A 15,241-nucleotide genomic window follows, 5' to 3' on the forward strand; every position below is an offset into this window, starting at 1 on the left:
GTTACCATCCATTGACATGCACTGCACGTGAGAAAGGGACACCAGCTGTTGATAAAGTTTCTTTTAGTATTGCTGGCAATACATATCAGTTGTTCACTAGATGACGTTGGTGTTTACTAACATAAGGACATGTTTGCTGATCTGGGCTATGTTACATATGTCTATAGCTGGCCAATGTGTTATTAATCTTGAAAGCAGTTTTGTATTATATGTATTAAATTGTATTGTAATAAACTGTGGCTTCCCCACTATTGGGACACATGTGTTATATACATGTAAATATATAAACAATTAACAAATTAGGTTCTGCATTTAGAATGTCTTGTTTTAAACAGAAAAAATGTATTCAGCTTAGAAGAAAAAACAAAGAAGTAAACTTGCACGAGGCATAAAGCTTACTAAAATTGTCTCAGTGTCTCTATAATGTGTTAGAAAAGCAATGTCTATAGTATAAATGCACTTTGAATTTGAGCTACAGGAACATGAGGTTAAACTAGTTTCATATCACTATCTGAGTGCAACAAGGAGCTTCATAAAACAGAAATCAATCAAATTGTGGGCCGGGACGTGTCCAGGTTAATGCAGCAATGCTTGGGAACAACATTGCCATTGGCTGTCATATCAATATAAAAAGAACAGCAATTCCAACAATTTGTTTCCCCCGCAAACCTGGAGAGCTGTTTAGGAATAATATTGTGTATCCTGTCACATGAAGTCATAAGGCATTGTTTTGTATTATCCACATGTTTACTTGTGCAGTGAACCTTGGCATTATAAACATTTAATAAACCACAATAGTCATTTTGGATGCAGAATCCAAAATGAATCCAAAATTACTCAAGAAGTAATGTAAGCAGCAGGTTTGAGTGCAAACCCATGCCAGGGCATGACTAGGCGATTAACGAATTGACGTTAATGTATATTCGTGCTTTTGACAGGATTGGCAAGTGAGCAGAGAGATATATCCTCACCACATGGAGTGTACAATACAATGCTGCACCTGATGTGTTCCTAAATATTTACTACACAGCTTCATTCTTGCTTTGAATTTCCATACAATTGTATTTCTTCAGTTGTTAACGTACTGTAGCAGTCAGACAGATTCAGTTTACAACATTTACAAACAGGAAACTAATTGTTTGGGCTGTAAATAAGTCAGTTTCAGAAAAAAAAGTAACAGTTGTTTTCACTAGACCTGTAATCCACAAGGGATAATGAAGTCAGTATGGTATTTGCAGTGACATCCAAGAGGCAGTTTGCCATGAAAACACCTCCTGCCAGGCAATCGATCAGACTCAGGCTGAAAGTGATGGGTTCGTGAACTGGTTTACTCATAACATTGCCCAGAAAATGTTGAACTAAGAAGGAAATATATAATAGGCATGCCCAAGGGCACTGACAAATTGCAGATGAGGAACAAAAATAATTACTTGTTTGCTATGACTGCTTTCTAAATCTATACAATATGGAACTGAATGTGCTCCTCAAGTAAAATACAAAGAAGGTTGTGTGCCACATCAACACATATATACTGCACAATATTCAAAACACCGGGCAGATTCCAATCTTTGGTGATGTTATATATTTTCAGAATAGTGTTTTAGTTGAAATAGTCAAAAAGGATGCATAAAACTGACCAGTTCCTCACTTCAACCAAGCTCCCTGAGCAAGACCCAGGTCCAGCATCACAGTTCAAACATATCATTTTATTTTTATTTTTTCAGAAAGGAGGGGCATATTAGATGACTTATTGAACAGGTTTGGCAGCTGTTACCATATCATTTTTTAAAACCTGACTGTTGTAATTATTTAAACACAGACCTAGACAGTGGTCTCTGTTTACTGCTAGTCCCTGTTTGAGTCACAGAAACTGTGCTTACATAGGTGTAGAGTCCCTCATGGTTTTAAAAATAGCATTTGGATAAGAAGGTGATTGTTTTATACACCCACTTTGAAAATGTGAGCTCTAGTTGTTTCGTTTGAATTGCTATCATTGTGATAAAAAAGTCCAAATGTTCAGTTATAAAGAAAAACGTCATTCATAGCCTTCTACTGACATACAAGAAATAGAATTGTGGTAAATAGGGCTCAAATTAACCATTTATAACTCTCAATTAGTCGCCCGCAATATGATTAATATTAGTTCACATATATTACCTGGTCATTTGTTTCTGCCTTAAATGTGTTTAATGGAAAAGTAGAATTTAAAAAAGCCGAACCCTGCGTGTCAAGAATTCTATCATTTGCAAAGGTCTTTTTTTGGATTATGTATTTTTACATATAATATATATTTTGAATGACTTCTCATCCCTTCAGTAAATGCCAATGCTTTTCAGATTGTTAAACTATGCATTTGCCATGCTTTGCTATGTTTAGTGTTTAGCTTTACCGTATCTCTCTGGGTTTTACAGTGTGCTACCATGCTTTGACATCGCTTTATTACACTTTAATATATTTGTACTATGGGTAACTTTTAATAGGTTTCACAGCAAATACTTGTATGTTGATTTAGGAATGTAGACAATAAATAGTGGACTTAAGAACTTTACTGTAAATTATCTTTTTATTTTATTTTTTATTCTTGGGCCAGCTCAGCTCCTCAACCTGAATCCAAACCTACTGAACTATCGAAAACCAGCTGAAAACAAGTAACAACTGAATCTGACCAGCATTCAAAAAAACAGTGCCGGTGTTTGCTGGAATGACCCTTAGGGAACAACTGCCGACAGTTATCTCACTTCTGATCGAAGACTTTCAAAACATTGTTTAAGTAGAGCCAATAATTTTTCCTGTTTCACTTATTAACCCTTACTGTTTTATGCATGGTACACCGCACCAGAACTTAAGGCTACAAAACACACCGAGTGCACTGGTGTAGCAAGGACTCCACTAGGAGTCAGCCAGCCACCGAAGGACTGAGTCAGAAATAATACTCTAAAGTTGCTCACGTAAAAAGTGACTGAATACACACAGCCCAAACTGCCGGAAGTACCAGAGAGAGGAAAAAAAAACCTTTCAGGAGGTGCAATGTAACCCACTGTAACGGAATAATATAATATAATTCTCACAAGGAAAACACATTTCCCGGACTCAAATCCTTTGTTTTATACATAGAGGTGTTAAAGAAACGCTTTTTTAGGGGGCCATCGGGATTCGGGTCGTTTTATAAGTTTATTTTCCCATGTGTACAATGGGGCTACCGACACTGGAGTTCAGTGATTCTCTATTAGACAGCCCGGATTTCAGGGAACGTCTGAAATATCATGAAATTGAGCTGGACCGGACCAACAAATTCATCAAAGAACTCATCAAAGATGGGAATATGCTTATTACTGCGTTGAAAAGTAAGTACATTTCGGAGTACTATATTGTATTATGCGGTTGGTGGGAGGACGTTTTCTGCTGAAAAACTTCAATCGAGTACAGTACAACTAGGCTAGGCTAGCTCTACTCTGTTGGTGGCGGCAAGAACCAGACAAAATCTTCCAGGCTGTAAAGACTACGGTAAATAAAAAATAAAAAAGAAAGAAAGAAAGAAAAGAAAAGAAAAAAAGAATGTAATGTTTTAAAAATGTTTATTTAGTTTGATAAAAATTTTGACCAGCAACAATATTTAGCATTATAGAATCACAGTATCCACCTTACTGCTGAAACTATACAACAACAAATCTGACAATGGTATTCGCATAAAAACCCTGAAATGTAAAATTAAATGTACCGGTATTTAGTTTGCAACATAAATCATTTACATTTTATTTGCATTCTGATTGCATGTGTTTGTGTGGTTATATATATATATATATATATATATATATATATATATATATATATATATATATATATATATATATAATTAGTAGATGTGTACACATTTGTACGTAGAGACGCTGTGAACAAGTCATTCCCACACAGCGTTGCTGGGGAAGGGTTACGTCATAATTGAAGAGAGAGCCATTCTTATTTGCAATCTGTACTTTGTTTCTTTTTATTATTTATTATACAGGTCAAAGTCCTGACGTTGGAACGGTAACAACTCCTTCTCAAGATTAGTTCCTCGTTTTCCATTTCTAAAACTTGTAGAGCACTAATTATAAAGCCTTGCCAACACATCCAATATATATATATATATATATATATATATATATATATATATATATATATATATATATATATATATATATAAATTGACTCTTTGACAGCCGCGAATATACTCAATACTTTAAATTAACGCTTGACAACGGTATTGTGGTAGTGATTTACTTTAAATTAGGTTTTTGTATGTATTAGGCCTTGATGTGCTGCAGATTGTTTTAAAAAAAATTGCATATAATTTAAGAAAATATAGTATGTAATGTGTAACAATATAATATAATAACATGAGACATCTGTTCACTCTTTTTAACCTACACTGACCCCTTGCCCTAAATAAATGAAAGTCTCCTTTAATTACTCCTTGATTTAAAGCAATCATTTCAATGGATAATCCATTAAAATAACCCAACGTGTTTTTCTGCAGTTGTGATTGTCAAGACTGGTACCACATTGAATTGTAAATGGATTATTGCTGTAGATATCTGCAGCAAGACAATGGAATCTATTCAGTTGATCTAAATCTAGATACACCCACCAGTTAGTATGTACAATGCCAGTGAGTGCCTTGTTTTAAGTGTTCAAGAGACAGGACAATGGCAAGAATTTGGCCCACAGCCCATTTGCCATCTCATAAGGAAGGACAGAATCAGACATGTCTCAAAATAGGGTTCAGTATTCAGTAAGGAATATTATTTAAAGATGTATTGGTGGGTTTAAGAACTGAGTAGTGAGGACCATACCCAATCACCTTAGTTACAGATCTAGACCTTAAATCACCTAAATCCCATTGAAATGCTGGCAGCATTTAGATCTGTCACCATTGATGTATTGACCCAGATATCGCCAAAACTATTCAGCCAGAATTGAATCCCAGAAAAAGTCCAGGTTTTAGAATGGGTTTTTAATTATGGAATATGACATGGGTCCATTCCAAACATGCACATCTGAGTTAAATATCTGATATCACAGACATGTGCTACTGTATGAAAACACAGGGATTTACGATGACAGATCACAAGTTTAATGGCCACGGTTAATGCGTGGAACCTGAGGCAGGCCGAAAGCTGGACATATGGAAATCATTAGTGAATCCCCACAATACGCCTTAAAGAGTCTTAAAGGATGGTATAATAGTTTGCTCCAAGGCTGGAGAAATGCATTAAAGACATACATAAAAGACTTGCTGCTGGACAATCTATGGTTGTTATTGAAAAAATACATTTGTGAGCAGCGCTCCAGATAAGCTGCATACTGGGTGTTTTACACATTGAACAAATATGAATTACGCATGATGTTTAAATGTAACGCGGAACGAATATGCATAGCAGTTTTGCTGCACAGCTTGAGTTATCAAGCTTCTTATACTTTGTTGCTTCCCGGGGTCAAAATGGTCAATTGTGAATAAACTGCATGTGGTAGCTAGAGAATGGATCATGGAATGCACAGGCAGCTAATTGTAGCCGGCCTGGGAATTGCCACAAACACATGACCAGTAAGTCTTGGTTTTCAACTAAAATGTTTTAAAAAAACCTAGGCCTACAGTTGAATCCACTCACTTGCAATGCACGTTTGTGACTGGTGAATAAGTGACTGGATTCTTGAGTTCCCCTCAACCAAAATCTAACAATTTACCTATCTGTCAAACGGATTTTTAGAAGGTAAATCTATAAATAAATACAATATTCTGTGTTTGGAGAGAGTCAGGATGCTTTCTAGCAAGGTGATCAATAAAGAATTGTAAACTTGATTGCTTTTCTGCAGGAGAATCTGCCTCGTCATCACGTCATCAGCAAGCGCATAAAGGCTCTGCGTGTTTTTCTCTCATGTTGCTTCTTTTGTTTCAGCCGCTCAGTCAAATTTTTAAATATGTGAGTAGGGGGGTTTTCCTTACCTGAGTGCTGAGCGGTTCATATTTAGTTCTGCGGGGTGTGTGGTCGGGCTGGAGAGGCTGGGCTCTCTCCCCCAGCGCAGTCATGCTCTGGGGGACGGGCCGTGTCTCAGCTTTCATTTGCATTCATTTTTCAATATTTGAGGGGTAGGTGGCATACGCCACTTTGGGGTGCGTTAATCATTATTATTTTTTATTCATGGTTTGGCGACCTTGTCTTTTGGGGTGGGTGGCTCATAGCTGCTTCCTAGCTGTGGCACTGGGATGCATGTAAAAGTTCGTGTTTTTCCAGCCGGCCTTATGCAGGTAGCCTTTGTGCACCCACGGAGGCCTAGGGCCAAATTCATTATTCACTCGGGCCCTGAGCGCCCATCACAGTTCATCAAACCATCTACAATTGCAATCAGTAAATCTCATCCATGGCGGTTTCTTTAGGCCTTTTAAGTATACTCCATCAGCAGCATTGAAATAAAAAAAAAAATCAGTTTCTGTGTTTATTTGCTTCACAGCCATATTGTTTGTGGTCAATAAAGCAAATAAGAATAAGTGTTGTTTTTATTGTAAGATCAAGTTTTGTACACTAGTTCAAAGTAGCATTACAGTTAAAATGTAAGGTTGTAGTTAATGCAGACCCCGTAAGTTAGCTTTAAAGTATGTACAGTCTTTATTGAAAGTACTCATGACTTCAAGCTAATGTTGCATTTTACTCACCCAGAATCCATTTTACTCACAGCATGATTTTCACCTGGTTTGGGTCACTGAAGCCCCGTTCACACTACTGTGCTGGCCCAGGGCCACCTCGGGGCCGGTGCATATTTAGGTCTGCAACCCCAGTTTAAGGCGCTTTTGCGTGTTCACGTATGTGACTGAAAAGCAGGCAAATTGCTTTTTTTTCTTTTTTATATGAAATGATAGCCTGCACTCAGAATGGAAGAGCTACCGGTATTACTGTACAGTAATCCATGATTTGTAGCAGATGTTTCTTATTTTAAATGTGCTTCATTTTGCTCTTACCTGCCCCCTATTTTACTGCATTTAATCCTGTACTTCAGAATACTGTAATCTGCCAAGTGTTTAACCTGTAGTACTTTGTATTTAATCACATCCTGATGTAACTATCACTATTATCTGCTGTATTATTGAATTGTGGTTTGTCACACTTGTACTTTGCTTGAACAAAAGTTATTGTATTTCTTGCTCTTATTGTATTACTTGTATTGTAACACTTGAAATGTATTTGCTTACGATTGTAAGTCGCCCTGGATAAGGGCGTCTGCTAAGAAATAAATAATATATATATATATATATATATATATATATATATATATATATATATATATATATATATATATATATATATATATATATTTTCAATGCAGCACTGTAGCAATTTTATGCTATTTATTAAAACAAAACAAAAAAAAAACAATATATTATTGACTATTTTGACAATGTTATGGTGCATCAATGATCTTAATATGTGTGGATGAGAACAGTATTTTATGTGTGTGTAAAAGCAAGCAGCTAAAATAAATGATCAGCATTTTAATGTAAAGACACACACTTCAAAATAAACAATGGTGGCTGAATATGCCAAGTCGCTGCATTATTGATCATTATTGAGATCCACAATCCTGCAGTTTTTATATATCGCTTAGTTACTACATTTTTTTTAATGTAATATTTTTATAATGAAAGTTGTATGATGTAGAAATAATTAACATTCATTATTGATCCACTGTCATCTTGGCTAGCAGAGCATTCACCTTTCTATTTACCTTTCACGTGCGTGGGAGTATGGGAGTACTGAGCGACGTAACTAAATTAGTCATGTGATACGAAAAGGCCCTAAGTCTGCTTTGCGTTCATATATAGGTAAAGACTGGCCCTGGCCCTGCAATTGCAGGCCCTGGGCCACATTGAAATGGTGGCCTAAATCTGTCTGGCCCTGGACTTTTCTTTTTTGGATCGTTCACATATGAGAAAATCGCAACTGTGAATGGGGTCTAAGTATATGGCTTTCAAAGGGTTTAGATGAAATGAGTCGTTTATTCAGTTGTTGACACTTTAAAAATATAAGTAGTGGTTAGGGCTCTGGGCTCTTGACTGGAGGGTCGTGGGTTCAGTCCCAGGTGGGGGACACTGCTGCTGTGCACTTGAGCAAGGTACTTTACCTAGATTGCTCCAGTAAAAACCCAACTGTATAAATGGGTAATTGTATGTAAAAATAATGTGATATCTTGTAACAATTGTAAGTCTGCTAAGAAATTAATAATAATAATAAATCAAGGGATGTGGTTACATTAATCAGGCTTTAAAAATCATGAAAATTTGAAAGTCATGCTGATAGTGTCTAAATTGGAGAGTAAAATACCCAGTGACCCAAAACCTTATCTGGAGCGCTGGTTGTGTGCGTCTTGTGTTTGCCAGCAAACAGCAAAGGTCTTCACAGTACTGAATAGCATGAGACCACTTCATCGTAACACTGCACAGTTGTATTGAGTAATATTGCTACAGTTAGCTTTTTATCTCTGTAATTTATTTACTTCTAGGCGTTTAGCTAATCTTGTAGAATGTCAACATTTGGCACTTAGGGATGAAGCAAGGTATATGCCAAAACGAATTCGTTTTTAGAACAAGACTAAGAGTGTGGGCAATTTGAGGGCTGATATGATTACAGATTCCCCATAGTCAGTGTTACTGAGGAATGTGATTGAATCTGGTTCAGGCTCACTGAAAAGGGGCAATATTCAAAAAGCTCAGTTTGCATTTTGTGGAAGGAAATACAGTACAAGGAGCTTCCAGCACTAGCAGAAACAACGAAGGAGCTTGTAAATTAACCTCCCAAGCTGTTTATTTCAAGCATATACATTTTATAACATAAAACTTGCATGTTTAGGCTAGTGCCTTTTTCACTGTACTGAACTTTTTATTACATTTATTTTTTATTAAAATGGTGTAAACGTAACCCTGAATAGTTTGTGAACATAATTTTTGCCATCTAATTTGTAAAAGAAATAAGCAGGGGACGGGAGGGGGGGGGGGGTCTGAAAGGCATTACTAGGTCTGTCTATTCTGCTTCACAAGGCAATCAGTCTCCTCTTGCTCCTTTCTCTCGAGAGGGGGTTTGCATATCCTGTTTTGGTGCTGGCGGGTCTTTTAAGAGGGCCTGCTGACATTTATTGCCAGATCTTGTGTTGTTAAACCACAGTAAAGATGCAGTGGTTTACCATTCCTCTCTGTTGTAATCATTGCGAATAAGCTTGAAAAACAAATAGCTTCTGTGCTACCTTTTGCCTGCTTTGCTAATGAGACTTTAAGTGGCAGAATACACCCTTAGCCAACATTGTGAGAATGTGAAACTCTCCTGTAGACTAGAGCACATTTTAACAGGATATTCTAGAAATGTTAGATTCCACAGCAGAACAGCGTTGTAACTACTGAGCTGTTTTCATTTTTAATGTATTTATTTATTTTTCGGAGAGAGAAAATTTGTATTGTTGTAAAAGCAGATTCATAATATGCTTTGAAATAATAATTAGTGCTCTACCTATTGCTAAGGTGTTCCAAGTGAAGATGTATAATTCTAAAAGGGTGTAACCACATTTTCCCATGCTGATCCACTCAACAACCTTGACATAAGTTTTGGTGTCTCAATGTGCTGCATCATGTGCAAAAACGCATTCTGTACAGTATCACTTTAGCAATTGCAACTTCTTTGTTCTTAGAGAGCTGTTTATACAAACTTAATGTGACTGACAGAATAGTCTTAAAGGTAAGATGGTGTTAATATTGAGCTGGTCAGGAGGAGAGCATTTACTGGACAATAGCGAATTAGGTTGAGATTACAGATTGAATGCTTTGCGGTACAAACTGGTATAGCGCCACAAGAGAGCAGAATTGCTAGAAAAGCTTTATATACACAGGCTGACTTCACTATAACAAACCCTTCTTGTAACGAATCCCTGTTTTTAACGATCCCATCAGCAAGAACCAATTTTCTTCAATGGAAATTAGCCCTATTGTAACGATGACTTACCAGAACTGACCCGGATACATCGATCTCACTACTGACTGACACTGAACTTTCTCCAGTGTGAACTAGTTATTCTCTCGGTGAAAACAAAGACCATGGCTGGCTAATTCAAAGATAGCCTGTAGTGCAAATCATGCATGACGTACGCATGCCCTCCATCTTCACACAAACTGCAACCACGCAACGGGCGTGAGGAGGCTGCAGCAAACAGTGCATTAAAAGCACGAACAACATGAAGCAATCTAGGCAGGATATTGCTTTGAAGAGAAAGGATGTGTAATTATTGTATTCAGCATGTAAGCATACATTCTTTCAATTGCCAAACCCTATTAAAATGAACACCCTGATATATCATATACAGGCTAACTTCACTATAATGAACCCCCATGGGACCTGGACAAATGTTCGTTATATCAGGGTGTTCACTATAATTGGTTTTGGCATTTTTCTGTATTAGAATAATGACAAAACGGCAAATTTGAATTGAACATCAATATATAGTACTTTTATGAAGATTCCTTCACATTGATCAACATTTAAACGGTATTGTGACAAGGTACTGGTGTCACATGTGTGGGTAATCGCATTGCAAGACAGAGAGACATGGGAGTTGGAGTTGAAACGCCAACACAGCCGAGCAGGACTTATTAAACACAAAACAGAAAGTAAACAAACGGGTCATGTGACGCTACTATGGTAACACATACATAAGACAGGCAGGCAGCAACTCTCAATCGAGCTCCCGTCTGTAAACAATCATTTGATCAAACAATAAAACTCCAAAAAGCACACAAAACAAACCCGTTTCCACATTGAAATTACACCAACACTCATTTCCCATCGTGCAGGGCAATCGCCCTGCTACAGGTATGTTTAAAAGAAAACAGTAAAGAAATGAAAAAGGAGAGAATGTGCACTTACATGCTGAATACAGTAATTACATTATTATTAATTACATTATGAAAAAATCGGTTCTCGCTGTTGGGATCGTTAAAAACGGGTGTTTGTTATAAGAAGGGTTCGTTATAGTGAAGTTAACCTGTGCATATAAAGATTTTCTAGCAATTCTGCTCTCTAGTGGTGCTATATATACAATATATATATATATATATATATATATATATATATATATATATATATATATATATATATATATATATATATATATATATATATACACACACCGTATTTTGAATGAACTATTACTATGTCTTCAGCCACTCTCCCCTTATTTCAAAAGAGCCTAGCAAGTGTCAGAAACCTTGCTTTGATAAAACTACATCACTGCATTCATAAGATCTCTCAGCATTTCATGTCAGGGATTTAGGCAGACTTTTCTTTTCTTTTGTTCTGGTTTTACATTAGGATCTCGATGCTTGATGTATCAATGTATAGCTCTTTTAGGTACCTCACCTGATTCTAAAAGTGAAACTCAGAAGACTTGTAAATTGCAAGCGACCATCTCTGAGAATCAAGCCCATAGAAACCCATGTGAAAGGGCACACACACAGCAGCACACGATTCTCTACAACAATCGTGGCCCGCAATACTATAGCTTTTTTTAAATGTAATTTTCCACAAAATAATTGTATTTAAAAATGTTTACAGAACTGCGCATTTATTCATATAATAACACCGATAAATAGGCCTACTTTCTTTCTGTGTTCAAATATACACACCTGCCACTCCTTAGCAACGGAGGCAGGAGCTAAACGGATAACTCCCCATCATGACTGGTTCATGCTTGAAGTTTGAGTTTTACATTCATAGTGCGTGCATTGGTTCTTCAGGGTGTATATCTTCTCAAAAATGACAGGTAAAGCAATCAAAGCAGGGAATTTGCTGTTAGACTGGTGGCGGCAGTATACTGACTTGTAGAGATGAAGATGACTGTTAGTACTAAACAATATTAAAAATATCGTTGCATATGTCATTTGTATGAGTTGTGGCTGGAATAAAAAAGTGAAAATATTGTTTTGTGGAATCTGTTTAATCTGTAAGGAATTTAACTTCAAAGAGGCATTACAAAACAAAGTATTTGAGTTTTAATGAGTACACAGGAAAACTGCAAAATCTAAATATTTAGACAACAGCTGTCTGCCCGGCCAGCAGAGAAGTTGTGCCTCATTGCTGTACACAGGATGCTTATCAGTGACCACATGAAGCTAACGGACCACAGTTTGATGCTGATCTCGTATCAGGGAGCTGATACAGGTCACAGTTCTTTAAAGTTAAAAAAAGCATCAAAAGCATAATTTAAGTAGCTGTATCTTATGCGATCTTAAGGGTTTATATCTTGGAGAGCCATTTTTAACATTTATATTCAAATACGGTTCAAAATGGATGTCAAGAGGTTCCTTTTGATATTTAAAATGCATAATAAATGTATGCAGAGTATTTAATGCAATATAAAAAAAAATTAAAGAAATCTAAATTAATGCAAAACAATCTGTTTTTGATTGCATCTGGATATTATAAATAATTCACAGTGAATTATTATTATATTATTTGTTTATTTAGCAGACACCTTTATCCAAGGCGACTTACAGAGACTAGGGTGTGTGAACTATGCATTATCTGCAGAGTCACTTTCAACTACGTCTCACCCGAAAGACAAGGAGGTTAAGTGACTTGCTCAGAGTCACACAATGAGTCAGTGGCTGAGGTGGGATTTGAACCGGGGACCTCCTGGTTACAAGCCCTTTTCTTTAACCTCCTATAAAAATGTGCTGATTATTATTATTTATTTCTTAGCAGACGCCCTTATCCAGGGCGACTTACAATTTTTACAAGATATCACATTATTTTTACATACAATTACCCATTTATACAGTTGGGTTTTTACTGAAGCAATCTAGGTAAAGTACCTTGCTCAAGGGTACAGCAGCAGTGTCCCCCACCTGGGATTGAACCTGGTTCTTTAACCACTGGACCACACAGCCTCCTATATGCACTGGAATGCACTGGATCTTTTATTTAACATCATGTAATCAAAGAAACTACAAAATTATATTGCAAAAGTCTACCGAAATCCATAATAGTAGTACATGATTTCATGTTAGATTTTGAAATTTTCCATTTTTGACCATAGTTGTAGTTAGTTACATGTGTATGCCTAGAAATGTCAACGTTGGTGGTTAAGGTTATGAAAAATGTGAGTTTCAGTCAAAAGCCCTAAACTACTTGAGACTACCTCCAGCTTTCCTGTCAGGTCACAGGAAACACACTGTTCAATTCTGAAGACATAGCTGGGTGGCTTATTTATTTTGTGTAGTTAGGGTATTTTTTATGTTTTTCTAGGTGCACCTGTTTCTGTGTTGGTTTTCCTTGTATATGTCATACAGTTGTTACTTTCTGATGAAGGCTGCTACTTTGAGGAGAAAGTTCAATTGTTCTTGTGAGATATTTCATCAGTTTCACTGGCAGCTGACCAAGGAAAATCTATTAAATCCAAGTTTAATTTTATTTGGGTAACATAAAAGAGGCCATCTGTGTGCCAAACAGACAGTTTATCTCGGTTACTTCCTCGGCAGACGAAAAGTGGAAGTTGAAGGTTAATTTTCACACTGCATGAGCTAAAAGCCCCTGTGAACTGAGATGGAATTCAAAATATTTGGAGTGAAACCGGTGTGTGTGATTTATTTATTTTATTTCAGTGATCTAATTTCTTTGTTGGCCTTAGTCTATTTGCAAGAATGTCAACTTTTTCACACACACAGGAGGTGCTGTTTGTGGTGTTAGTAGATAGATGGCAACGTCATGTTGACATCTACTTGACATATTCTGAAAAAGCAGACATCTGTTGTCAATTTCAGTGTCAATATCTGCTGTTATCCTCACAGTAAGCTCAATAGCCTAACTGTTGAAATGTACGTCTGCAGAATTTGACTCAAAATAGCTTGATTCCGTTTGCAAACATTTTGATCTCAATGCTAGCCCTTCTGATCGCTGAATCCAGACTAATTACTTTTTCTCTCTGTGCATCCCTAAATATGAACTAATATACTAATACTTACACTGATGGACAGTGGCCACATTTTATTGTTCTTGTCATGCATTCTGTCCGATCTCAGCTCACATTACCAGTGGTAGAGTCTAATGTAAAGGCTTTTGTTGTTAACTCCCCACCAATAGGGTATAAATAGAGCCCTGTGAATTTTTTTTTAAATGATTTTTCACAAATTTCTTTTTATTTTGTTTTATTAAAGATACACGTTAATAAAACAACTAAAATTGATGTATATCAACAATAGTATAGTATGTATCATGTTTTAACTACATGCATATTTTTTATTAAACATCCTTTTTTTGTAACATTTTGACATAAACAGCTCACACAGAAAAAGATCAAATAAAATATATATTTACATTGCCCTACTATTGTGGGGCTGTCATAATAATTGCACATGCTCCAGTGCAAAGCTTGCACCGCTTGAAATAAAACAAACAAATTAGCATACTAATAAAAAATACAAGCAAACCAGCCATATTTTCCCCAAAAGGAATAAACAGCTAATGCTTAACAACGGTATCTTTCAACTCCCATTCAAGATGACAGTTAAAAATCTGTACAATTTTGTCACCGTCCGCTCTGGTGCAGGTTAGGGAGGCAAAACTGGCAGGAATTGTTTCTCCTCATCGCGCTACAGCAGACCGTACCGGCCTGGCACCTAGCAAGCTCAGGCAGACACCTTCCAGAGGTCGGTAGCTCACTGAGATTTGGTTCCGTTTTCCTGGGTTTAAAAGAGGAAGCTGGCATGGTCGTGGGATCGGAGGATGTCCACTGAACCTTCAGTTCTCCTGAACTGTGTGGGGAATTGCTGCAGTGAGGGAAAACATAATTGGGAAAAAAGTGGGGGTAAAATAATTCGGCACTCTAGATTAAAACTAGATTTGCTTTTGGTTTGGTATAGGCTTCAGGGTGCAGTTGTAATCATGTCTAAAAATAACTCTTCACTCTCGTCTTTGTAAACCTTATAATTTCTAACGAATTTCACAGATTGAAAATGTTATCTTTTTCAAATTGTCTTTTATTCATAAGAATAACCATATGTGAGCTGTCAACTAAAACATTTCTTTAGACACAGATTGCTTGTATGAATGGGGAAGGCCTTCCCAGAGCTTTGTCACAGGAAATTGATTAGAAACAGACGTTAAAAACGTAAGAGATTATCAAAGGCCTGTGTAACCACAGCCTGACTCCATTCATTCACTGATGCATATAT

The 15,241-nt window shown here is 36.7% G+C and overlaps 1 protein-coding gene across 2 annotated transcripts in view; it reads left to right on the top strand.

Moving 5' to 3' along the window:
- The first annotated feature begins 2,858 nt into the window (after window positions 1-2,858).
- Window positions 2,859-15,241, top strand: part of LOC117405658 (rho GTPase-activating protein 42) — an 82,974-nt gene continuing 70,591 nt past the window's right edge. Inside the window, exon 1 of one of the 2 annotated variants that reach the window (XM_059028268.1) lies at window positions 2,859-3,344. In XM_059028268.1, the coding sequence (XP_058884251.1) occupies window positions 3,182-3,344 (163 nt within the window). In that variant the 5' untranslated portion in view covers window positions 2,859-3,181. The remainder of the gene's footprint in view (window positions 3,345-15,241) is intronic. The other variant, XM_059028269.1, reaches the window with a different exon arrangement.

Source organism: Acipenser ruthenus, chromosome 8, assembly GCF_902713425.1.
Source record: "Acipenser ruthenus chromosome 8, fAciRut3.2 maternal haplotype, whole genome shotgun sequence".
Classification (NCBI taxonomy): Eukaryota; Metazoa; Chordata; class Actinopteri; order Acipenseriformes; family Acipenseridae; genus Acipenser; species Acipenser ruthenus.